The sequence below is a fragment of the Canis aureus genome, chromosome 28 (genome assembly GCF_053574225.1).
Source record: "Canis aureus isolate CA01 chromosome 28, VMU_Caureus_v.1.0, whole genome shotgun sequence".
In the NCBI taxonomy this organism is placed as follows: Eukaryota; Metazoa; Chordata; class Mammalia; order Carnivora; family Canidae; genus Canis; species Canis aureus.
This window is the reverse complement of record NC_135638.1, coordinates 2,743,064-2,770,973: the sequence shown is the minus strand read 5'-3', so window position 1 is coordinate 2,770,973 and position 27,910 is coordinate 2,743,064. Positions and strand designations below refer to the sequence as shown.

At 37.7% G+C, this 27,910-nt stretch overlaps 1 protein-coding gene across 6 annotated transcripts in view; it reads right to left on the bottom strand.

Moving 5' to 3' along the window:
* Positions 1-27,910, bottom strand: part of RAD54B (RAD54 homolog B) — a 100,898-nt gene that overhangs the window by 11,440 nt on the left and 61,548 nt on the right. For 5 of the 6 annotated variants that reach the window (XM_077876232.1, XM_077876233.1, XM_077876237.1 and 2 more), the window contains 9 exons: positions 26,845-27,070; positions 26,360-26,567; positions 23,948-24,087; positions 21,644-21,934; positions 17,419-17,594; positions 7,116-7,377; positions 5,148-5,214; positions 4,756-4,956; positions 922-1,347 (listed from right to left, as the gene is read on the bottom strand). In XM_077876232.1, coding sequence (XP_077732358.1) covers positions 1,127-1,347; positions 4,756-4,956; positions 5,148-5,214; positions 7,116-7,377; positions 17,419-17,594; positions 21,644-21,934; positions 23,948-24,087; positions 26,360-26,567; positions 26,845-27,070 — 1,792 coding nt within the window. In that variant the 3' untranslated portion in view covers positions 922-1,126. Of the gene's footprint in view, positions 1-921; positions 1,348-4,755; positions 4,957-5,147; positions 5,215-7,115; positions 7,378-17,418; positions 17,595-21,643; positions 21,935-23,947; positions 24,088-26,359; positions 26,568-26,844; positions 27,071-27,910 lie in introns of those variants that run through there. The other variant, XM_077876235.1, reaches the window with a different exon arrangement.

Below are 27,910 nucleotides of genomic sequence, written 5' to 3'. Positions count from 1 at the left end.
CGGGATCAAATCCCACATCGGGCTCCCTGCAGGGAGCCTGCTTCTCCTCTGTGTCTCTGCCCCTCTCTCTCTCTCTCTCTGTCTCTGTCTGTCTCTCATGAATAAATAAAATCTTAAAAAAAAATTCCATAATATCATAGATATTGCCTCATAGGTGAGGCCTATACAAAGGGCCAAGAAACACCATTTTTGCTTACTAGTAGTTGAGTACTTCCTCAATGACAAATTTGGTCCCAGACTACCTGGTCATGGATCCTAGATGTACAACTGCGCAGGTACGGCACTAGAAATCTGAAAACCTCAGATTTGCTGATTTATAAGTCAGTCTTTATTTAAGACCTCAAGGCAATAGTCAGTCTAAAAGAAATTTTCCCAAATGGAAGCAGAAGCTGATTACAGAAGCTCCAGTTGGAGACTAACTCCCTTCACTTTGTAGACTTCAGCCTTCTAAAGTTTGTTTTGTAAATTAAAAGATTCTTTTTAATGTCAAAAATTACTACAGACAACCCTTGACATGATGGTAACCGAAACTTTCCTTATTCGAAGGGCAAACAATGTTTGGTCGACAGAGCTTTATAGACCGCTTGTCAGTACCCCAGGAGTCTGAGGTCTCAGGTTAGGAACCAGTGTTCTGAAGTGTCCCATCGTCCTTCATCTCCTGCCCCAACCCGCTGACCATTCTCCCTCAAACCGCCCTGCAGCAACTATCAGACGCAGCATCTTTAGCCTCTGCAGTCCTAGTCTTTCTCCCTTGAGCTGCAGTTGAAACTGATCTCACACATCTATGTCTAATATTCCTACTCAGATTAGATCTCCCAAACACAGGGACTAGGTATTTACCTTTTTATATTCCTTATGAAAATTCCTTAATGGGTATTTAATAAAAGTGCATTCATTATGGAATACTAGTAAACAACTGTATGATGATAGAAGTATGTCTTTAATGTTTCAATACTGAAGAATACATACAAAAAAGTAAACAAGTTTTGACTGTGTATCAAAATTAGGATTCATTTTGGAAGAAAATATAATTTACATAATTCTATTAGTTTTCAAAAATTACATTTAATTACTATGTTACCTTTTATAAAAGGGGGACGAGGGAATGTCATGATGTAATCTTTCCTTATATAATAGCAGTACTTTGGTTGGTTATATTCTGAAAAAAGAATGAGACATTTTCTCTTATTCTTTCGAGAAAAGGATCTGTAAGATTTAAATGATCTCCAGAAAAATGTTTCCATTGCTTCAGCTGTGACATGGAGAGAGGTTTCAGAGAGTTAGACTTCTGTTGATGTGCACCAAGTTGACAATTTCTAGAGACAGGGAATTTTTCCAATGAATCACCTGAAATAAGTAAAACAATGAGAAAATCCTTAGGCTAACCAATACCCTACCATAAACAGTACTTTTTATTTTATTACATAATGAGTTTATATAATTTATTGCATTTTGGTCTCTGACTCAAGGACCTTGTTGGTCTAGTGAGAGATAAATTAAGCAAATAACCATCTAAACAGATGTATTACAATCCCACAACCCCTTGTCTAAAACCTTTGGGGCCAGATACGCTTCTAAATTCAGAATATAATTGGAACACTCTGGGACAGCACTCCATAATCAAATTCATTAATATTCTGCAGTAAGTCATATGAATAGTCTTATGAAATGGATTAATGACTCCTGATAAATTCACATCAATTTAGGTAAGGTTTTTGCCACTAAATCAGTTTGTTGCAAATTCATGAAGAAAAAATAAATAAATTTTGGTCTTTCAAGCTTTCTAGATTTCAAAATTGAAGATGAGGGACTGTGGAGTTGTATTACAAACAGTAGTAAGGGTACGGAATTACGATACAGAGAACTCTGAGCACATATAACAAGAAAGCTGACTTGTTTTTGTTAAGATCTGAAGGATGAGAAGGCAAGAACCAGGTGGGGAAAAGAGTTAAAGCATTCCAGAAGAAGGACCTACACAAAGGCTATGAAAGTGAAGGAAGTCTGGCACAGTCAAGGAACTGACAGGAGCCCAATGCAACTAGAGCCTAGAGAGCGAAGATGAAGAATGATGCAAGAAGTTCAGTAATGCAGGGTGAAGCATGCATTCAAGGCCTGGATAATGCAAAATACTGATTAAATCATGAATGGCAGAGGCTGGTAGTTATTCACTAAATCCGTATCTCTTTTCTCCAGGGCACTTAGTCACATTCCCCAGTCTTCCTTACAGTTAGATGCAACCACTGAGTGTGACCTATATGGAATGTGAATAGATATATGCTCTATGTCACTTCTAGGTCAGGCCTAGAAAAATCCCCCACACCACATTGTTTTCTACCTTTTCTCCATTCTCACCTGCTGGCTGGCAGCTGCCGGGATCCCAGCAGGGAACTCTAAGGCCCAAGGGGATGGTATAACCCAAAGTGGGAGAAGCCTAGACCATCAAACCACGTCATACAAGGCTGTCCACTCTGTTACGATTATGTGCCCTGCTACATGAGAAATATACTTCTATTGTAGGTAGGCCTCTATGCTTTTTGAGTTTCCTGTTACAGCACTTAACCCAACCCTAACTAAACACTGTAAAGATTTTAGTCTCTATCCTTAAGAGCAATGGAAGTTCTTCAAAGAGATTTTTTTAAACATTTTCCTTATAGAAAATTTCAAATATATATAAAAGGTGGCAAGATAGAAATGGAGAACCTACAGTTTACCATGTACCCCACCTTCAATACCTGTCAACTAATAGCCAATCTTGTTTTACTTAGACTCCGCTTACTCTACTTCCTTATTATAATGAAATAAATATGTGGCATATATCATTTCAACTGTAAATATCTCACTTTGCATTTCTAAAAGATAAAGATTTCTTTTTAAACTTTATCACACTTTAAATAACTGTCTTTCCTTAATACCTAAATCTTGTCAATGTGCAAAACCATTGAGGTCTTAAGAGATGACAACATTACTTTAAGAATTTGGAGACAGTAGAATAATATCTCCAAAGTACTTACAAAACAAAAGACCTATTGACTAGAATTGTACACCTACCAAAGAGCATTTGAGAGAGAGAGAAAAAGCAAATACTCTGAAAAATCAAAGATCAAGAGTGAACCACTAGTAGGCCTTTGTTGGAAAAAACAGACATGAAAAGACAATAGAAGTGAATCAAAAGACGTCATTAATTATATTAACTATAAAAAACTAACTGTTCTAGTTAAAACATAAGACTGGAAAAAAGGAAATCCATCTTTATGCTGTTAACAACAGAATTAACTAAAACATAAGGACACAGACAGACTTAAAACAAGGAAGATACACCAAATACCATAAAGAAAGCCAGCATAATATATAAACTTAAGATAAATGAAAGCAAAAGATATTAGGATAAAGAAATCATACCTATTAATAAAATAAGCCATAATAAAAAAATTCACAAAGATACAAAATATACAAAGCAAATGTTGATTAACAAGTAACTTTGATAAATCCACTGTCACTGTCATATTTTAAGATTTTAACATATTTCTTTCAATAACAGATATAGCTAACAAATCACATTATTAATAGAAAAATGGGCAAATGATATGAACAGATGATTCATATAAAGGAAGGCTCTTAAATACAAGAAAAAAATGCTCAACTTCATTCATAATAAGAGGAAAACAAATTAAAACTAGACTAATATATTTTTTTACTATCAGATAGAAAAATTCAAACATTTGGGGCGCCTGGGTGGCTCAATGAAGCGTCTGCCTTAGGCTCACGTCATGATCCCAGCATTGGGCTCCCTGCTCAGCAAGGAGCCTGCTTCTCTCTCTCTCTCTCTGCCCCTCCTCGCCCCTCCCCTGCTCGTGCTCTCTCTTCCCCCTCTCTATCTTAAATAAATAAATAAAATCTTAAGAAAAAGGAACCACATACAAAGTTATGAGATTCAACTTAGAGGAAAATGTACAGCCTTTAATACCCATTGCAGAAAAGAAGGCTGAAAAATCATCAAGTTAAGCATTCGGGTTGAAAAATTAAAAAAAAGAAGTTTAGGGTAAATACAAGGAAAAATGAAGATAAAATAAGAGCAGTAGTTATTAAAATAGAAAACGCATACAAGAGAGAATCAAATGTTGACTTATATTATAGGTGAAGTCCTCCATGTCAGTCTTGTCCGGTCTACCTTCTTAAACCTTTCAACACGCTTGACCAAGTGACTTCCAAGTACTGGTCACTGCTTCCTCAGGTCCTACCCCCAATCCTGTTCCTATCTGAACACTGTCAGCTCTGGAGGACTGGCGTTCTCAGCCTCACTGGAGCAGCACTAGGAGTTTGTCAAGTACTGAGGAGTACGGTGGTCCATGCTAACGCCTCGCAAAGTATGACCCCACTGTGAATGGGTTGTACAAAAAATAAACACACAGCAGCATTATTCTGTCAAGTGTATGTTTTTTATGAAATAGAAATAAGGATTAAAAACACTTCTGTAATTCCAAAGCCATTATACCGGTTTTAAAAGATTTTCCTAAACAAGTTAAATTGTTCACAACTAATTCAGAAGAAGCTAAACTGAGAAAACTAGTAAGGTTCTAACTAATATCTTCTCAAACATCCATCTGGCAGGTGCCCTATGACGTGAGGGAAAAAGAAAACTAACATATGTGAATGGTAAATATTTTAGTTACTCTGTATTCAATGTTTTCAGTAGCTAAAGAGGGACAGAGAGACAAAATAACTTTACCATTTTAACACGATTTAGATTTAACTAACCTGTACCATCTTGGTCTCCTGTACATTCACAGTCAAGCAGGTCATGAGTAACACAATGTGAACTTTCATGTAATGTGAACAAATTTTTTAGCTCTTCTACTGAAAACTGGATATGTTCAGATGTCCTGGTGAGGTCAACAACTGCCCCAGAAAGATCTTGCTTACTGATCTGTCTTTGATAAATCTTTTCTTCTATTGTACCTAAAGAAAAAACATTGAATTGATTTCCTTCACATCTTTAAGTTCATTATTTTTGCAGGGTAAAACATGTTTATTAGCATACAAGTTAACAAAATAACAATACTCCTGATATCAAAGCCCAAATTAACAAAAAAAAAAATCTTTTGATTATTCAAAGAGACTTTTTTTTTTTCACACTGAAGGGTTATTACCTGTGGTTAGAAGTCTGTAAATATGTACAGGATTTTTCTGACCATCTCTCCATACTCTAGACATTGCCTATAGGAAATAAAGGAGAATTCAGAGTATAGTGGGAACCAATAACCCTGTCCACATAAGCAATATGTGTTAATACATTTAAGATTAGGAATTCTAGATTTTACTTGTAGCTTCAGCAAACAAAGCCCAGGCATACCCAAGCATTTTCTACCTCCTATTTTTTTCCTGGGATAAAGAAAGGGGTGGGGACCCCTGAGTGGCTCAGCGGTTGAGCATCTGCCTTTGGCTCAGGTCATGATCCTGGAGTCCCAGGTTCAAGTCCCACATCGGGCTCCCTGCATGGAGCCTGCTTCTCCCTCTGCCTCTGACTCTGCCCCTCTCTCTGTGTCTCTCGTGAATAAATAAATAAAATCTTAAAAAAAAAAAAAAAAAAAAGAAAGGGGTGGATAAACATTCACTGTAAAATAGCTGCAGGGGGGGATCCCTGGGGGGCGCAGCGGTTTGGCGCCTGCCTTTGGCCCAGGGCGCGATCCTGGAGACCCGGGATTGAATCCCACGTCGGGCTCCTGGTGCATGGAGCCTGCTTCTCCCTCTGCCTGTGTCTCTGCCTCTCTCTCTCTCTCTCACTGTGTGCCTATCATAAAAAAAAAAAAAAAAAATAGCTGCAGGGGTATCACACAACACTGAGAGGATCTATCTGCACCAAATAGGACAGTAAAGACACAAAGAACCAAGTATAGCATGGGCATGGAGGGTTTCTTCCAGTCCAAGGAGCTAATGACTTAATCCTAAGGAATCCCTAGGATACCTAATCAGTTCAGGCTATAGGTAGTTCCTATGGTTTTATAACTTATCAGTGATAGTGTAGAGAGTTGGTGTTCAAAACCCACACCCTCTAAAGTCCTAACCATCAACCAGCTCCTGGGAGAGAAACTCTAAGCCCTAGTAATACCCTGCCTGGTAAGAGTATCTTAGTTTACCTAAGGCCTTGGGCCACAGAAGATAGTTTTTGCTGACAAGGTGATTTAGGTGGGGGTCTTGGGACCTGTGGAGGGGCTGGAGACTGAGCAGCTTAGGTCATTCACACTGCTACTCCACGCTTATATGGCTGACCTCCAACAAAATCTCAACACATCAAGACTTGAGTGAACCTCTCTGGACGGCAATACTTCAATCTGTGTTGTCACTCATCAATGCTGGCAGAATTAAGTATTGTCTGTACGACCTCAGTGGATAAGGACAACTGGAAGCTTGTGCCTTGTCTCTCCTGAAATCCACATGTGCCGTTTGCCTTTACTGATTTTAGTCTGTACCAAACTGGGGAGACTAAGCCTGCTGGGGATATGGGGATGTAATAAACCGTAACTATGAGTATAGCTGTTTTTCCTGGTTCTCGGAATCCTTCTATAGTAATCACTGAACCTGAGGGTTGTCTTTGGGTCCCCCACCACAGACACCAGATGAGGTGCAAATCCATAGGTAGATCTCAAAGTACGTGAAGATAGACTGTATTCTGAAGAAAACCAAAAGCAGCTTCTGAAATATTTCCCCACATAAGCTAATTTAATATCTTTATTATACCATCTACAAACCCTGATAAAAGTGTCTACAACACTTTGTTGTCTTTCCCTGGTAGTCATGAGCATCCCAAAGGCCCAACTGTGTAGTATAGACTAGAGATACACAGGCTTGGGTCTGAATCCTGGCTCTGCCTCTGACAGGTTATGTGGCCCAGAACAAGCTTCCATCTCCTCATCTGTAAAACAGGGCTAATAATACCCACACTTGCAGAACTATGATGAAGATCACATATATGTAAAGCACTTATAGAATGCCTGATAGAAAGTAAGAGCTCAGTACACAGCAGTTATTATACATCCTCCTCATCCTCATATCCCCAGCAGGCATAGTCTCCCGAGTACACATTCTATAATGTGTATTTAATGCATAAATAGTCATACCTGGATATCAGTGGCTGGATTCCAATCAATGTCATAGAGAATTAAGTGAGATCCTCCAATAAGGTTAAGTCCCACACCACCAGCTTTTGAACTTAACAAAAAAATAAAATCAGAAGAGTATTTACTATTAAAACTATCAACAATTTGCTGTCTTTGGGAGACTGGTGTTTGTCCATCAAGTCTTGTATAAGTATATCCATGACGCTTGCATACTTCTTGTAGAATATCCAAGGTTTGTGTGTAGTTGGATACCAACACCACCCTGCCAATCAAAAAGAAGAGCCTTTATATACAATTTTAAAGCAGTGTTAGATTTTTTTCACTGAAGGAAAATACTACAGTGGTACTACCAGTGATATTTATAGAACATGCAGCAATGACCCTGTACGATTAAAATATAGGTTCTCCTTCAAATTCAATTTTTAAATCAATATCTAAGAGACTTCTAGTTTTAACTGGAATAAAGATCTTTTTTCATCTCTCTGAAGCCACTCTAAAAACAGTACAATGAGAAATAGAAATAACTCTACCTTTGATAAAACAAGGAGATACCTACATGTGAAAATAGAGAATAAAGGAATGGCGACTTGCTTAGGGAGTATAGAGAACATAAAACCTAAGTGCCTGAAGGGAGAGATTCTAATAAGAAACAAGAGCAAATTTATTCACATCAGAGAATCCTAAGACACCTCAGAAGGAAGGAGTTTAGACTGCCGCCATTATAAGAGCACTGGTAAACAGAGCCCATACTCTACTCCCATGTAACCAGCGGACTATTCTTTCTCAGCTAGTGTGTTTATACTCTGGAGAAAGTAAACCAAAGAAAACTGAGACCAGAGGACTCTAGAAGGCAAGGATATAGTGACAAATCAAAATGAAAGTCTGCATACTGGATAGATCCCAGTTCCCTTTTACTGCCAATTCCCAAAACACCAGTAACCAGGTATCCCTCTCATATCCCATCCCCAAAAAGATAGTACTGAAAGATTCATCTCTGGGATGACTTAAATGACCCCAGAGAAAAGGTCCAGCCAGTTTACTACTTAATTACCCAGTGAAGGCCACCAGTCAACCAGCCCTGCTCGGACAGAGTGTTTAGTAAATGTTTTACTGCATCACTCTTAAATATGAATGGACACCAAGGATCACCAACTATTTGTGGTGAGGCTCCAACGTGAAAAATAGAAACCAAAGCAAATAAACAGAAAAGAAGATAACCATAAAACAGAGCAATGGAGGAAACAGGAGACATCTTTAAGAAAATAATTAATATCCTCAAGTAAGAGATGCATTCACAAGAAGAGAAGGCAATAAAAAAGAATAATCAAAAATAAGAAAATATCTTAGAAATTTTAAATGACAATCAGAATAAAAATTTAACAGGAGAGTTGGAACATAATAACAAGAGAGTATGCCAGGAAATAGGTGGGGAAAAAAAAAAGGCGATGGAGCGCCTGGGTGGCTCAGGTCATGATCGCAGGGTCCTGGGATAGAGTCCCATGTTGGGCTCCCTGCTCAGTGGGGATTCTGCTTCTCCCTCTACCTCTGCCTGCTGCTCCCCTGGCTTGTGCTTGCTCTGTCAAATAAATAAATAAAATCTTTTTTTAAAAAAGTGATGACCAATAAGAGAGAAAAGATAAAAGAATTAGAGTATCAGTCAATGAGGTTCAGTATCTAACTAACAAAAATTCCAAAGAAAACAAAAGAAATTGTTTTGAAAGAGAGAATATTTCCCAGACATGGGGTCTTCAGACTGGAAGGACCTACTGAAGTTCCCAACCCAATAAATGAAAAAATGATCCAAATTAAGGCACATCAAGATTATAACTCAAAGCATGAGAAATTTAAAAAAGCAGCTATAGCTTTCACGGAGAAAATACAAGTTACAAGCAAAGGATAAAAATCAGGAAGGCATCACACCTCAACTGGAAAAGCTAGAAGACATGTAAAGTACTTCCTTCAAAGCTCTAGAAGAACACTGTTTCACTTTAGAATTTTAGAACCATGCCAAGTCGTTGGTCAAGGACTAAGTTTCAGACAAGCACAAAGTAAAAATGATTTCCCTTCCATCTCCTCTGTCTCAGGAAGCTACTGCAAGATGTGCTCCAGTAAAATGTGAAACCCAGGAAACATAAGGTACAACACAGAAAAGAAAAAAAAAAAATTCTAGATGATGGTTAAGCAAAGTCCCAGGATGACAGCTCTGCAGCACAATTTCAGAATGACTGGTTCAAATTGTAGCATGAGGGCAGAGGACAAGGGAGAAGACAAAGAAAATACAAAAGAAGTTACAGACTAATAGGAAAAAGGCACTGAAAGGTAATGAAGGTTATATATAGGAAGACTTTATAATACTTACAAACAATAAAGCAAATGGGGAGAAGAAGTAAAAAGAAAAAAAAGGCAACCAGTAACTCTAAGAGGGCTACTAAAAACTTGTTCAAGATAGAAAATGCAATCATGGTAAGCTATTTGGCTTAGCAGTGAATAACAACTTTATTATAACAGAAGTATTAAATGCTAATTTAACCAGAAGCTGTGATGTAACTGTCTTGAAAGGATGAAAGGGAGTGGAGGGGACATAAGAGCATTAGATTCTCATGAATCACAAGAGGAAGTCATTAGATAAAATAAAAAATGGATGAGACAAGTAACATCAGCAAGATGGACTAGGAAGTTCCGGGTCCTTTTTACGTCATAGAAACATTAAATGAACAACCAGAAACAGACTGAAATAATTTTATAGGGGCTCTGGAAATCAAAAATCTACAACAACAAATAAATGCTTAATCAAGAAAAAGCCATATTTAAAATACGGTAGGAAATTTCATGGTGTTTTTACCCACCCTTGCCCTACTCCCTCCCCAGTACAGTTTGGTTTGGAAGATGGCAGCCAATCCCCTTGTTCCCTTTAGTGAACTGAATCTGCAAAGTCCTAACCTGTCTGCAGGGTACTTGAGGGGTTGGTATCTACCAGTGTTACCTAACTCAGAGTTCAGATGACCAGAAGCAGCTAGGATCTCAGCTAGGGGAAGCCACGGGAAGGGGTGGGGGGTGCAAGAAATCACTGCCTGCGGAATAGAACATGAAAACTAAGGTTTTAGAAGAAACAGGGGTGAGGCTCATACAGAAATTAAGACATTTAAAAGGAAAAAAGAGGAAAACATGACCCATTTAAAGGAACAAAATAAGTCTCCAGACATTGTCCTGGAAGAAACATATGCTTGTGGAAAAAAGACTAAAATAACTCTCCTAAACATGCTCAAAGAGCTAAAGGAAAAAACTGGACAAAGGACTAAAGGAAACTGGGAAAACTATGTATGACAAAACAAGAACATCAACAAAGAGAAATTACTGAAAAAGAACCAAAGGAAATTCTGAAGCTGAAAATGTGATGTGACAAGAGAGCAGTGACAGCACATGAGCTGGCAATACTGGTGATTGCACTAAGAAACAGGATGCAGAGGGAGAGAAGAACTAGGGCCTGATATTTTATAATGAGCCTTTTAACATCTTGAAAAAGAAAATTTTAAACCATAAAATAATGTAAAAAGTAAAACCAGTATTTATTATAATAGCCGACGTTCAATAATTAAGCGAAAATTAAAAATAAAGTCAAGACTATCTCCTATATATTATTAGCACTAGAAAATAAAAGCAAATTTTAAAGTTTTAATTATAAAGCAAGAAATAAAGCCAATTTTAAAGTTACAATTTTTTAAATTATCTACACTAAGAAGGAAAAGATAATCCAACAATAATTTAGATTTGTATTTCTGTACCAGTTACTTTTTGCTACATAATAACCATCCCAAAGTCCAGTGGCTTAAAACAACAACCATTTACTTTATATTTAGCTCACAAACTACAGAATTAAAAAGAAAACCCAGACCCAAAATGGCATCACTTAGGTCAAGACCCCAAGTCAGGAACCAAGACTTAATCACTAACGTAACTGCAGTTTCAGTCCCCCAGGAATGTAACCTATAAACCAGTCTACATGGAACTTCCTAGTCAATACTAGGAAGTTTACTGATAGACCCCTCCACTCCCCTTAGGACAGCAAGTCAGCTTAGATAATCCATTCCTTGCTGATAAATTTCTTTCTTCCCTCCCTGCCTCTCTGCCGTTAAAACTTTACTGGGGCCACCTGGGTGGCTCAGTGGTTGAGCATCAGCCTTCGGCTCAGAGCATGACCCCAGGGTCCTGGGATTGAGTCCCACGTCGGGCTCCCCTCAGGGAGTCTGCTTCTCCCTCTGCCTGTGTCTCTTTGTCTCTGTCTCTCTCTGTGTCTCTCATGAATAAATAAAATCTTTAAAAAATAAAACCTTTGTTAGCTAAGCTCAGAAGAGCTCCCCTCTACTTCTTGCTAGATGGTGCTGCCTGATTCATGAATCATTTAATAAAGCCAATTAGATCTTAAAATGTACATGTTTGAATTTTATTTTTTAACAGTAGGCTGGTGGGGATGCCTGGGTGGCTCAGTCAGTTAAGTGTCTACCTTTGGCTTAGGTCATGATCCCAGGGTCCTGGGATCAAGCTTCACAGGCTCCCTGCTCAGCAGGAAGTCTGCTTCTCCATCTCTCTCGATCCCTCACATACTCCTGCTTGTGTCCAATCTCTCTCAAATAAATTTCTCTCAAATCACTCTCAAATAAATAAACAGAATCATAAATAAACAAACAAACAGTAGGTTGGCAATTTAGGTTGGGCTCAGCTAGGAGGTTCCTCTGTGGCTGTGGCTAGAGTGACTCACGTACGTATCCGTAGTCAACTGCCTGGTCACCAGGCAGCCAAGGCTTATTCACAGGTACCCAAGGGAGGACAAGCCTCAATGCACAAGATCTTTGCAAGTCCCTTTTTCTGCCACATTTGCCAACACTGCATGGTCCAATTCAAGTCATGTGGCTGAGCTCAGAGGCACAGTGGGAAGTCACTCAAAATTATCTAGCAAAGGAACATGGATACATGGAGGAGAACTTAGACCATTTTTGCAATCTACCATAATTCCAATCATTTCCATATTATTTCAGTCATTTTTCCTTCCTCTATTACTGTTACAGTCAGCAGTTAGTTAGGCTTTAACAGAATACTTGGAGGTCAGCAAAAGGGGGAGGGGGTCAAGACCTGTTGTGAAGAAAGCTAGTGACCCGAAGAAAGCTAGTGACCCATCCTGGCAGCATTCCACAAGCAAAGCCACAAGAAGCCAGATCAAACCAGACAGGCCCCAGACAAAGAAGGCCCAAGACTCTGACCAGGTAAGGGACAAAAGGTGTAAAACCCTGCTCCCAAAGAAATCCTCTCCCCAAATAAGTACCCCACCCCTCAGGTAACAACTGTCAATAAAAGATAGAGACCCAAGCTTCTCCCTTGAGCCCACCCACTCTCCCATTTCCAGAGTGTACTCTCACTTTAAAAATCTCTTCACTTAAACCGCTCGCTCAACCACTATGTTATGATGAACAAGACCAAGAGCCTCCAGTCATGTCCCCTGGCGGGCAAGATGGAGGCCTCAGGGCCTGGAGTCTCCCCAGTTCACCCAGCAACACTATAGGGATGAATAACATTACCTAAACACTCTTTCTGATACAGCTTCACTAGACAAAAAAAAAAAAAAAAAAAAATCCAGCTTAATATTTTCCCCCAATAGGTTCTTACAAGGCTAGATACAGACTGATGTGACAGGTGACTGACTAAGGAATCTCCAACAATCCTCCTTTAGAGGTCTAGAGCACCACCACCACCACCACCACCCCCCGCCCACACACACACACACAAGTACATATCACTTTTGAAACAAGACTGTTCATTTTCTCTTCATAGATTTAGACTATCCCATAAAGCAACTGACATCTGGGTGCAAGGTGCACCCAGCAAAGTCTCCATCCAAGTGATGCACAAGGGATGCAACATAAACCCTGCTTGCCAAGCTGTGAAGCCTAGTGAATGAACGTAACAACCAGGAGGGAAAATAAATGTTTTTAAATTTTGAAGTTTCCTTTTTAAAAATTCCATAAAAGGGACACCTGGTGGACAAGTCAAGAGTTCTCAGCTATGCCTCCACCCAGTTATAATACACCTTAACCTTAACCTGCACAAAAACACTGTATGTACTAAAAGAGTTCTTCCTGAAGATCTCAAATATAACTGTCTGGTTCAAGTTAGTGGTAGTACAGAAGTTACAGTGAAGACAGTAATATTATCCCTGAAACCAAACGGTGTCACTTCTAGCCACGTATCTTTAAAGGCTTAGAATGCTTGTGCATAGGCAGCCCAGCCCTGGAAAGCCTGGCCTCTACATCCAGTTGGCCATAGGAAAAAAGGGCCAGACCTCAACACCTAAAAAACAACCCAATTAGAAAATGGCAGAGAACTTAAATATACATTCTTCCAGTGAAAATACACAAATCGCCAGCAGTTAGGTGAAAAGATGCCCAACAACACTCATCATCAGGGAAAGGCAAATCAAAAGCACAAGGAGATACTATCTCACACCCATTACGATGGCTGTTATCAAAAAACAAAATCACAGTCTTGGTGAGAAGAACGTGGAGAAATTAGAAATCTTGTGCACTGCTGGTGGGAACGTAAAATGGTGTAGTTGCTATGAAAAGTAGTATGGTGGTTCCTCAAAAAATTTAAAAGGAATTTCCAAGTAAGCCAACAGTTCCACTTTTGGGTATACAACCAAAAGAACCAAAAGCAGGGCCCTTTTTTTTTTTTTTTTAAAGTAGGCTCAACGCCCAGCATGGAGCCCAACATAGGACTGGAACTCACAATCCTGAGATCAAGACCTGAGCTGAGATCAGGAGTCGGATGCTTAACCAAGTGAGCCACCCAAGTGCTCCTGAAACCAGGGTCTTTTTTTTTTTTTTTTTGAAAGCAGGGTCTTGAAGACATATTTGCACATCCATGTTCATAGCAGCATTATTTGCAATAGCCAAAAGGTGGCGCAACCCAAGGGCCCATCAACAGATGACTGGATAAACGAAATGTGGAAATAATATTTCCACAATAATAAACACGATGGAATAATATTCAGCCTTAAAAAGGAAAGAAATCTGATACATGCTACAATATGAAGCTCAAGTGCATTAACGTCAGTGAAATAAGCCAGTCACAAAAAGACAATACACTGTATGATGCCAGTTTTATGAGGACCTTGAGTACTCAAATTCACAGCAACAGAAAGCAGAAGGGTAGTTGCCAGGAACTGAGGGAGAGGCAGGAATGGGGAGTTGTTATACACCGGGTACAGCTTCTGTTTTGCAAGATGAAAAGAGTTAGGAAGATTGGTTGTACAACAATGTGAATGAGCCTAGCAACACTGAACAGTGCACTTAGAAATAGTTAAGAGAGTAGATTCATGTAATATGTATTTTACCACAATTTTTAAAAGGGCTGGGGGCAAGAGGATCTCTTCAGATAATGTAAAGCAGAACGAACACCCATCCTATGCTACTGATGGACGTGTTTCTTCTTCTCTCATAGGACAAGATAGGACACAGTTTTACGGACCCACAGTCAAAATTATCCTATCCCTACTCTGCCTCCAAATTATGCTTTTCCTCGTCATTCCTTTCTTCCCACAAGAGGGAAACTCTGTTTATATCTCAGGGATAAATTTTCACATGTATATTAATACCTTATCTCTTCTCATTTTCCCTAAAACTGTTCACTCATTACTCCTTGTCCAGTAACCATCATCTATCCCCTCCTCCTAAGAAGGAAAAAAGGATCCAGTTAAAAAAAAAATGCAAATAGTTAAGTCTGAGTAAAAGTATACATTCATAAATTCAAACTAGATCACAAAATTTATTTATTTGAGAACAAGTGAGAGAGAGAGAGAGCAGAAGGAGAAAGCATCCTCAAGCAGACTCCTTGCTGAGCGTGGAACCCTACGTGACGCTCTTGAGATCTCAAGACCCTGAGATCATAATCAGAGCTGAAATTAAGAGCCTGCCGCTTAACCAACTGAGTTACCCAGGTGCCCCCACATCTGCACATATATATTACACATGTTCTTTTGTACATATGAAATATTACCTAATGAAACATTTTAATCAAACTATATTAAACACCTCATAGAAGTGTTCCTTACTTTAATTCCTTCATTGTTATGAAAAATAAACCTAAAAATATGTACAAGTCAAATGATATTATAAATGCTCCAAAGAGGTTATGCAAGATCACTTGACAATTAAATGTAATTACTATTTTACAATATTTTCTCTGTAATTTTGCCTTAATTCACACAGTTTGTGACAAAGATAATTAAGACACTCTGGAAAACTGTGTGGAGGTTCCTCAAAGAGTTAAAAATAGACCTGCCCTACGACCCAGCAATTGCACTGTTGGGGATTTACCCCAAAGATTCAGATGCAATGAAACGCCGGGACACCTGCACCCCGATGTTTATAGCAGCAAATGTCCACAATAGCCAAACTGTGGAAGGAGCCTCGGTGTCCATCGAAAGATGAATGGATAAAGAAGCTGTGGTCTATGTATGGAATATTACTCAGCCATTAGAAACGACAAATACCCACCATTTGCTTCAACGTGGATGGAACTGGAGGGTATGATGCTGAGTGAAGTAAGTCAATCAGAGAAGGACAAACATTGTATGTTCTCATTCATTTGGGGAATATAAATAATAGTGAAAGGGAATATAAGGGAAGGGAGAAGAAAAGGGTACGAAATATCAGAAAGGGAGACAGAACATAGAGACTCCTAACTCTGGGAAACGAACTAGGGGTGGTGGAAGGGGAGGAGGGCGGGGGGTGGGGGTGAATGGTGACGGGCACTGAGGGGGGCACTTGAGGGGATGAGCACTGGGTGTTATTCTGTATGTTGGCAAATTGAACACCAATAAAAAATAAATTTATTAAAAAAAATGAAAAGAAAAAAAAAGACACAGTCCCTGTACTATAAGTACTAATATGTGAGAACTAACATTATAATATAATGTGAGAAGATACAAAGGGAGAGCAGAAGAGGGGCATCTAACTCAATCTGAGGCCAGGAGCTTCTGAAAGGAAGACTCTGACCTGAGTCTTAATGAAGAGAAGCAGCTGGCCAGGTGAATGAGAAGTGAAGGCCGTGGAGGCATAAGAACCTGCGCCACGTACGAGCAGAGAGTAAGAGGCGGAGGAAATGACAGGTCCTGCAGGTGGTTTGGTATGACTAGATCGCATGGTAAGCATGAAGGAGAGGTGGGAGACAAAGCCAGAAAATACAGCATAAGCCAGAACATGAAAAGTCTTGCCAAATGTGCTTAAAGATTTCAGAAACTCCTGGAAGACAATTAGGAGTCTTCAAAGGATTTTTAAGGAAGGAGAGTGATATGTTCACATTTGTATTTCAGAAATCTAATTTAGGGCAATGCTGATAGTGTAATAAGGTTGAAAGTAAGAGGAAAGTAGCTAATTAGAGACCATCATAACCCAAATCATTAGTTACAAGAGTCAAAACAAAAATCTTGGTACCGGAAAGGAGGTGGGTTCTAAGATTAGGAAATAATGATCAGGGATGCCTGGGTGGCTCAGCGGATGAGCACCTGCCTTCAGTTCAGGTCTTGATCCTGGAGTCCTGGGATCAAGTCCCCCATCGGGCTCCCTGCAGGGAGCCTGCTTCTTTCTCCCTCTGCCTGTGTCTCTGCTTCTGTATCTCTCATGAATAAATAAATAAAATCTTTTTAAAAAAAAAAGAGCAACAGAATTTAGTGATCGACAGTGTTGGGTGAGTGAAGGAGAAAAATGAATCTAGAAGAACTAGAATTTTTGCTGGATTATGGTGTCATTCATCAAGCCAATGAATGATGAAAATGGATCAGGTCTGCAATGGCAAATGATGAAGCTGCTGGGGATACCTGCAGCTTAACGCCTGACATGCCATCAGGAGATTCAGATGCCTGCTATAAGAAAAAAGGACATGGGAAGGAGAAGATAGGGTGGACCAGAGTTATAGACTTGGAATCAATACTGTATGAATGAGAGTTGAAATGAGGGGAGTAGAGATAACCAAGGAAGGTTATTTGGAGCAAGGCGGCAGCCAGAGAGAAACCCAAAAAAGGTCAACATCCGAGAGACAGAAAAGAAGAAGGGTTTCTGAAAGAGATTAAGGAACAAATCAGGTGTTAAAAATCAAAAGACATCTCTGGGTTATTGTGAATATATGTATTTACTTTAGATTTAGTTTTCTTAAATAAAGATCATGATCCCAAAGGAGGAGGAAGAGAGGAAGGATAATCTAAGCCAAAATTCCATGAGCGCTTATAAGCAAGTTCATTAAATCGGCCACTTACTTTTCAGTAGGACGAAGTTCATGGATAACTGCTAAGAGCTTCAACAGCACCTGTAGTTTTCCTGATTCTTCCTCCGAAAACATGAGAGGGTTGTAATCAGCAGGGAACACATCCACCAAGGCTTCATACAGACTCTTTTCTTCCTTTCCATCCCAAGTTGAGCTACATTCTTTTTCCTATTCAAAAGGATGACTGTTAACACTGGTTCATGTTTGTTCTGTTAATTAGGAGGAAAAAATGCTAAAATTACGGGGGGTTGGGGAGGTAGTGAAGATTAATATCTACCTGAAAAAAATCAAGCTAACTACTATGTAAATCTTTATAGGTTACTGATTCAGTCATTTTTGAAAAAGGTAACGAGCACTCTGCTGAGTTCAACACAGAGTGGTTCTGAAGCAGTCCTCTAGCGCCGATCTTCGCCCTAGGGGGCAGCATCACTGCCCACCTATTCGTTCCTTGGGAAGGGGGAAGTGGGGAACAGCAGAGAAACTGAGAGAGGAAACCAGCATGCAGTGATACACGTCTGTTCTCTCCCAAACCCTGAGATTTCTCATCACTGAGGTCCCTTCTCCCCTCTTCTCTCCCTTCCCTCTATTACTTTTCTTTCCTGATTTGAGGGCTTCTCACAGCACCTCCCAGGTTATACTCAGAATCAAGCATAAGAGTTTACTCAAGCTTATCAACTTCTTCTGCAAGAAGGAACAATGCTGCCCTAAGTTAACAGAGAAATTTATTCTTACTTAAAATATTTGTTTATATTACTAATAGTTTTTAGAATAATTTTATTCCAACGTGATTATCGGCACCTCTGAAGTTCCTCCTCCAAAAGCACCTAGCTGACATGTGAATACTAGAAATTCTAGAAAACTAGAAATACATTCATTAATAACGACATCACTTTTTTTTTTTTTTTTTTTTTTTTTATTTATGATAGAGAGAGAAAGAGAGAGAGGCAGAGGCATAGGCAGAGGAAGAAGCAGGCTCCATGCACTGGGAGCCCGATGTGGGATTCGATCCACCTCAGGTCTCCAGGATCGCGCCCTGGGCCAAAGGCAGGCGCCAAACCGCTGCGCCACCCAGGGTTCCCACGACATCACTTTTTAGATTAAATTTCTGAGGCTGGCTGGTCTCCTCTCTCACACATTTGCTGGATTTGTCACTGGTTTTGAAACTTTGTTCAACGTACTCCACCTGCCTGGAATGCGTCCTCATTTTTCTGTCCAATTATCCCAATCCTAAGGACTCAATGCAAATTCCACCTGATTACTTACAGCCCTTTTTGGGATGGGGGGTAGCAGACATTGACTCTTAAACTTTATGGTTACAAAGTACATTTCAGCTTTGACCTTATTTAATTGAGAAGTTACCTAAATACTTTATTATACTTATGTTTTCATGTGTGTTGTATTCCCTTTTTAATAATTCCAGGAACAGGGGCGCGTGGGTGGCTCAGTTGGTTAAGCGTCTGACACTGATTTCAGCTTGGGTCATGATCTCAGGGTCCTGGGTCCTGCATCAGGCTCCACACTCAGCAGGGAATCTTCTTGGATTCTCTTTCTCTCTCTCTCTCTTCTCTCTCTCTCTCTCTCTCTCTCTCTCCCTCTGCCCCTACCTCCCTACTCTTGTGCATGCTCTCTTGGGCTCACTCTCCTTCAAATAAATAAATATTTTTTAAAATAATAATTCCAGGAACATCATAGGGGCACTGCTGTATAAGATGCTGGGCACTAAGTATTAATTTTAACTTGAGTTAGTCTCAAAATACAGCAATAGTTGGGTAAAGTCACTTGATTAAAAATACCTGGAACTCTAAGATATTAAAATCACAGCTGGGATTGTAAAATCACACTTTTACAAGGAGAAAGAGACAGTTGCTGGCTTCTTCAGATTAGGTCTGCTAAAATGCTTACACATTGGAGAGGCCATCAAAGGACCACAGACCCAGGATCCAGTCTACAACTTTCCATGTTCAGAAACTGAATGTGCTTAAGCTCTAGGCAAATGAGCCATACTAATCAAATTGAGAGATTAAGTCAGAACATAAATTTACTGACTTTCAAAGGAGACCTGCCTATATAAACCAACTGGTCTAACGCATTCTAGAAAACCACAAGGAAGGCCAAATCATTAGCAGAAAGTTGTCATGTGAATAGTAAATCAAAATTCAAGGGAGATGGTGATCCTACGGCACAAGTTCTCAGCCAGGAACATGTAAGCAAATCACTTGAGGAATCACGTTTTCCAAATCCTCATATTTGGGTCCTACTCTCAGAGATTTGGAATCAGTCCATATGTGTTGAGGTCTGGACAAGTGTAGTTTTAAAGCTTTCCAGATTATAATGCACAAATTACTATTAGTTTTGGTTACATTTCACTCACATTTCCTGAAAAGAAACCCATTACTTTGACTGAATTTAGGAAAATAACCTAGTTTCAACAGGAACATATATATAAAAACACTGTTTAAAGGTTACTTATACATGTGGAAGGCTCATTTCAGCCACTTTCTATTGATCCTTATTTGCTAAGATGTTAAAGGAAAGACTTAACCAAGTGAGGCTCAAGTTGTAAATTATGTACCCTTTTGGAAGCTTGTAGTATTCTATGCCTACTACTAGTTAACTGGTGCATTCTGGGCTAAGATAAAGTCTACCTTTTAAGGAAGAATTTTTGGCTTCTATTTTTGCTGGGCATCACGCCCAAAGGGTTTAGTTTTTATTACTGCGTATAAAATGTTTCTTAAAAAGTTGACTAATAAATTGTTATAATCCTGCCAGTAAAGAGTTACAGACTTCTCCTATGATAAACTATGTAAATATAACTCATTTAGGATAAACCTGAAGAATTCTGGTTAGAACACTGCATTTTCTAAATATATAACTAATGACCTCAAGCATAATACAGCATCCACAGGTTTTCTTTTGTCTTGCTTGCAAATTATTATTTTACTGTTTAAAGAAAAAAATAACAACAAAATTGTTCTAATAAAATGTTAGGAATGAGCTGTGGATAACAGAGTATCAATAGTTGTTATGTAACTTCTTTGGCCAGGCATTCTGGATCTGGATAACTCTAAAACAGAAAACTCTCACTATATTCCAAACTGCCTTATGTTTGTTAAGTATCCAAATGGTTGGCTCAACTATATAACCATTAAAAATCATATTTGGAGAAGATATCTAAATTGGGGAAGTGTTTACAATTTATTTAGTGAAAAAAGTAGATTTTAAAATAGTAAGCATAACATCATTAAAATTAAGTTTCTCTAGAACAAGAGAAGCCTGGGTGGCTCAATCAGTTAAGCGTCTGCCTTAGGCTCAGGTCGTGATCCCAGGATCCTGGAATCAAGCCCCACATTGGGCTCCCTGCTGAAGTTTGTGTCTCCCTCTCCCTCTGCTTAACCCCATTCATACTCTGTCTCTCAAATAAAAAAGTCTTAAAAAAAAAAAAAGTTTCTCTAAAATAAGATTATATATGCCTATCTTTGAGCCCCTGTTCCTCACCAAAAAGTGGGGATGGTAATAACAATACTTATTCCACAGAGCTTTGTAAAGAATAAATAAAATAATGCTAGAAAAGTATTTCATGTTTGGTATATGATAAGTGCTTATTAGGTATTGGCTAAGATAATTATTACCAAAATATGGGGGGGGGGGGGTTCTGGCTAGAAAGTTTTATTTCTTCATAATAAATTCCTAAAAGTATTGCCAGGCCACAAAACATATATGACTTTAAGGCTTGATACACACTGCCAGCTATCTCTCAGTGGTGCCAATTTAAATTCTAACCAGCAGATGACTTCAATTTTCTTCTGATTTTCTGAATTTTATAAACTTCATGCAACATGTATCATGTATTACTTTTATATGTGAAAAAAAATACATTATTTTCCATGGTAAATTTTATATTTGCGCTAAACAAAACTGATTGGCTATATACCTAAAATAGGGAGAGAAACCACAGCAAAGTATTAGACAAGATACCAAAAGACATGGGGCACAGTCTAGAAGGCAGTGCCTCACATCCATTTGTCCACATCCATATGAATATGGACATGCTCTCAACGGATAAAAGACTGGATAAACTGTACAGATGAAACATCTAGGAGAGGCCGTAAAGCTTCTGGAAAACCCACAAATGCAACCCCTGGGATTGGTCCTATCTGCCCTCTCAGATACACAGAACGCTTAGCTCATATCCTCGACACATCTCATACACTACTTACCTTTATAGAGTTGAACAACAGGCAGGGGTGATTGCACAGTTTTTTAAGAGCTCCTATACATATTAGATGAGGACTATTTCCCAACAACCCTTGAAGGCAAAACCTGACAGCCTGAGAGTTCAACAGCTTTCGATAAAGCTCAATCTGCAGAGCTCCTGGTCGGCAAAAGACTACATTCTCTATTTTAGGTGGAAGATATTTATTTATGACTTCTTGAGTTCTTCTAAGAATAAAGAGTCCAGTGAGGCAAGTAAGTTCAACTGCTCTTTTCTCTCCTAACTTCTTTTCTTCCTGTGGAAAAATCACAGACTTAAAAGTGTTTATAAACAAAAAATACTTGCAATTAAAAGGAATGTTAAACATTTTATAATAATAAACCATTTACTGATTATGTCTCTTCAGATTTTCTTTACAGAATAAATGCAGTATGAGTTTGGGATAGAAAAAACAATTACCACCTCTTTAAATGTTCAACATAATCATTTAATTAAATGAAGCCAGTCTCCTAATCCTTGTTTGCAAGCTTATTGGCACCATTAAGAACCATCAGAAATCAACAATCTACAAACTAAATTATTCTAAAAGTAAGCTTTCTTTCATGTGAAGACTGTCACGGTACATCATCCTAAAATCATCAACAAAGAACTAATTCAGTAAATTCTTGGAAGCAAATATTTTGACAAGTTATTGATCCTAAAATTAAGCCCAGAAGAAATTACTGGCACAAGGCACAGCTAAATTTTTCAAAATCAGTATACATAGTTCATTAGAAATGTTAGTTTCCAATTTGTTTGTTTCCTTTAGTTCATTTCTAAGTTTTTACCACAGTCAAAACTCACAGTATGAGTGAAATACACGTTTAAATTCTTTTGAGCATACATAATTTCACAATGAAGCTTAAAATAAAATCCCATATGTATATATTCATTTCTATATAAATCATGAAAAATTCTCCTATATTAAAACCACCTTCAACTTTTATTACAAAAGAAATAGGTTTACTGAAGAAAAGTCAGAATAGGTAAGCAAAACAGTTATGCAAAAATAAGAAAATTAAAACCAACTTTAAATCCACCAGAAACAACCACTGCTGTCAAGACTTTTATGTACATCTTCCAAGTCTTGTCTTTATATTAATATGTAAATGTATTTAACATTTTATTTTTACTTTTATTTTCCTGTTTGTAACAAAAATAGGATCTCTATAGTTTAAGCTTCATGGGAACAAGGCACTGGTCAGTTTGGCTTTTCACCACATTCCCTAGTATCTAACACTGTATTTGCCCCACTATAGGTGTTTCACATGTAAGTACTAGGTAAATAAATGAATGTGATTTTATTTTTAAATAATGTATTTTGGACATTTCCCATGGTATTAAATATATTCATAAGCTATGATTTTGTATACTTTCTGGTTTATGGGAAATGCTCAATAAATACTCGCTGATTATCGTATTTTATTAATTCAGAGACTTTTTTTTTATACATTAACATCTCCAGTTCAGGAGATGCCTTTTATAATCAATGACTTCTTATAATTGATAGCATGTTTTCCTTAGTGGTTCATAAAATAATGATGCATATTAGAATTGGTATTATTTTAGATTTAATGAAATACATTGTGTTTAAAATATACAGACTCTGCTTTAACCAATTTCCTACCTTTAGAAATGTCTGTTTACAATTTATTTCCTTTAGTTTTATACTTTTTTACCCTTACAGCTAAATCTTTAAGAATATCTATGAGTATTTCTTTATAATAAATTCCTAAAAGTGGTATTGCCATACCACAAAATATATACAATTTTAAGGCTTTTGATACATACTGCCAAACTGTCTCCAGTTGGACCAATTTACATTCCAACCAGTAGAGGACAGTACTCTCATCTATACTTGCTATTCCTATGTAAATTGAACCTACTAAAACATCAACATAAGAGTATAAAAGTTATTTTATGGTTATTTCATCAACAGCAGTAAAAATGAATATTTTTACAGGTTTACTGTCATTTATAACTCTTTGTGATGTACCTATTTATGACTTTTTTAATGTGATACTTTCTAAAATAAAGCAGTCTGTTGTGTTGGCCTTTAAGGACCTTCTAAGTCCTTAGAGAAGAGTTGAAGCAAGAATAAATAATAATAAATAAAATGCAAGAAGAGTTGAAGGACTGTGGGAAAAATAAAGAATTCACGAATTTAATTTTTCCAGAATTAAAGAATGCCCAAGTTGTGGATGACTTTCCTGGACATACTGTTTTGTTTTTGTTTTTTTTTAAACCTATTTACAAAAGTAAATTATACCTCAGAAGCAGAAGGCTGTCTTGATATAATGATGGGTTCTTCATATACTTTTCTATAAAATGACAAAGAGCCTAATATTCCTGGATTTACAAAATCAATTAATGCAAAAAATTCTTGAAGATCATTCTGAACTGGAGTACCTAAAGAAAAAAGTGATGAAAAGGTCAAGATTGCGTTTTACAGTCACAGATATTTGTAGACAATTGTACCCTCTCCCCTAAGAAAACTAAAATATAGGCTTTAAGGCTGAGAAAAAGCAGCCAAATCCAGTTGAACAAAAATATTAAGAACATATAAACATTTAACTCTGGTTTTAACTGTGTACTAAATTCAGCATAGTGGTTGCACACAGGTTCTGAAATTTGACTAGTCTGAGATCAAATCCCATCGGCATCATTTACCCTCTGAGTAACCCTGAGCAAGCTACAGACCTCGGTTTATTCTATAAAATGAGCTCCTAGGGCTTTGAGGATCAAATCAGTTAATGCATATGCCATACTTAGAACAGTGCCTAAAGCACAATAAATGTTCCGTAACTGTTAGTAATTCTTAACATTATTACAGCTGTGTGACTCTGGACAAGTTTCTTAAGCTCTTTAAGTTAAATTCAGAATTTTTTCACTTATAAAAGTGGAAAGATAACAATTTCCCTGGTGGTATTACAGTGAAAAGCAGAGATACTGTGTGCACACTATAGCAAAGTGACTAACACTTAGTAAAGACTCAGTGAAGGCACCTATTATCTGTCAAAGTTTTCAGAACAGATTGAGATCTCCACTAATCCTAAAGGTTGACACAAGCAGATTAATATACCCTGCATATATTATGCACTCAATAACTTTTGCTAATTTTCAAAGAAACATTAGCATGTTCAGTAATTCCATCAAAAGGACATATAAGTCCGCATAGCCCAACAGTATAATTTCAGATGATATTCAAATAACAGACTAGAAAAACTTGTCCAAAAACATAAATAATATCAGAGGTAATATAAGTGGTATATATAAGAAGTGAATAAAAATGTACTTACTCATTAACAAAGACAACATACATTTTATAATGCCAGGGAATTTAATGATCACTTCCCTTCAAATTAAATGGGTCAAACAGGACTAATACATGTTAATTTTTTAACACATCCACTCAGTTCTAAATTTTTGGACCCATAATTGAAAAAATTAGAGAAAATATATTTATGTTGGTATGCTTTTTGTTAATTAGCCTTTAAATAAATACCCATGATGACGACTAATAAAAATAGGCAGAATGAGAAAGGCAAGAAAGAGGGGAAACAAAGGTGTAAGGATTCTTATGGCTGGCTTCCAGACATTCATCCAACCCCAGCAAATTAACCCAAGCCACTCATAGCCTGATCCCATCTGCCAATAACTGATACAAGAAAAGATTTGTGTCTTAGACTGGGTTCCCCAGGAGTAGAGCCTGAGACAGGGATTTGGCTCTACAACATTTATGAAGGGAGAGCTCTCAGGGGAAAGAGAATAATGGAATTAGAGACTAGCAGGGGAACAAACTAAGCAAAAATGGCCTCCTTGAGTCTGAGATAAACTATAGTGAGGCTCAGAACATAAATTGTACCATAAGGTTGGTCCTGAAATTATCCAAAGGCAAGGGCTCTGGCATTTTCCACTCACCTCTGTATGAGTCAACCACTGACCAAGCTGCAGCGGAGAGTTGAAACTCTCATTCAAACAAGGATAACTCTCCAGAAATTGGAAGGACCACATAAGACCAAAGTGAGGTGTAGAAGAAAGTAGAAGAGTAGCTACATTGAGCTACTCAGGCCTGATTCTAGTCTAGGCTAAAAAGGAGTGCGTAGAAAAAGATTCTTGTATTTACAAATGGGCCATCCCACCTTTTCAGATAGTCTGGGCCAGCATGCTAGTCTGGCCAGTAATAAATTAGGTGCATGCAGCACATGCATATAAAAACAAGGGATACTTATATTAATAAGCATTTGCCATGTGTCAGGTAGTCTTCCAAGAACTTTATGTGAATTAATTCCTTTGACCTTCACAAAAGCTCTATGAAGTAAATGGTATTATTATCCTTATTTCACAGATAAGGAAATTGAAGCAAGAGAAGTTAACTAACTTGCCCCAAGTTGTACAGCTATAAATACCATACTTAGGAACCAAGCAAAGGCAGTCCAGACCCATCTCCTACATTCTTTACCATGATACCATTGTACTTATTCTTCAAAAACTCCAAAATGTAGGTTGCAGAAAATTACATAGCAATTTGAAAATTCAGAATCCTACCAAGACTCGATTACCATTGATTTATTGGTATGAATTCCATCCAGCACCACCAATTCTTTGGATGCTAAGCATATTACAAATCTTATATGGTAAGTAGGAAAAAATTCTATCATATCTTCCCAAAAATACTGACCAGTTAGAATTACTCTTTTCTCACAAGAGAGGCTAATGAGGGCTGCAGTTGTCTTAATAGCACTGTTCTTCAAACGATGCCCCTCATCACAGATTAGAAGACCAAACTTTACATTCTTAATTTGATCCAAAGAACGAAGTAACATTTCATAACTGATGATAAGAACAGAATAAAATGGAGATCTGGTGAATTCTTCTACTTTGTGGTCCTAAAAACAAACAACAACAAAAAAAAAGGTGGCATTTAACAAATTATGGGCTGAAACTATAAAATCAAATTCAAGCAACATATTCCTGACAGACATTAATTAGAATATGTTAACTCAAAACCAAACTGTAAGCCAAGATGCCATTTTCCTGCAAAGAAGTTGGAGCAGTTACATGCACTGGAAAAACTACCCCATAGACAGTGAAAACTGCAGTGTTGATTTGAAAAGCACAGAGATCTAAAAAATGACCAAGGCTGAACTGTTACAAGTCTCTTACCTGATCAACAGGAAATATTTTGATTCTTTCACTTCCTAGCCATTTTTGAAATTCTTTCCTCCAATTATTCACCAGGCTTCCAGGTGTGACGATAAGCGTCTTCTTTACTACTGGCTTGCCTCCATAGGGCCCCTGACACTGTAGAGTCCAGATGAGCGAAATACATTGCAATGTTTTCCCTAAACCCATTTCATCAGCAAGAATAGCTCCACATCTGCCATTCACTCTGTTAGAAATAATTACACTTCTTTTAGTCACAATAGGAAAATATTTTATGCCCCCAATATCATCATTTATTAGTCAAGAACCAGAAGCTGATTATTTTATAATTAGGACAAACTCTACCCTGCCCCCAAATCCTTTTTCTAGATTTTCATGCAGCTGATTTATAACAGCTCTCTCTTTTGGATCTCTGATAATTATATTCATTATATATTTACTGTCAACTAAATTACTAAAACAAATCTGAAATTCAACAGCTCAATCTAAATCATCTGTTACTATCATACGCATATATTTAGAGACTAGAAACGAATCCAAATTTTATATCTACATTTGAATAATTTAACTGTAACTGTGCTTCTCATTACTAATAGTTGAGTAATTTTTTTAAGTTTCAGCATGAAATATCAAAATGGCTTAAACTACATTGTAATCTTAACCAGAAAGATCTACTGAGCTGTATTTATGATTCTCTGGCAGTAAATGAAGTCTTCAATCACAGAGCTCCTTGTACTGCAAGAAAAAAAAAAACAAAACACTAAATGTTGACCTAATACATGTAGCTTAGTAATAGTCTTATCCTACAGACCTACTCAGTTAATGCTATTTAAAATTAAATATTCTAAGGAATATATTAGTAAGTGGCATGTGTATATCACTTCATAGCTTTTAAAGCTCTTTAATATATTAATTTATTTATATCTATTTTAAAAGTTATAAAGTCCAAAGGAACTAAGGATAGTAACAAAAATAAGTAGTTTTCCTTCTCTGATTCATTTCACTTAGCATAAAACTCTAATTCCATCCATGTCATTGCAAATGGCAAGATTTCATTTTTTATGGC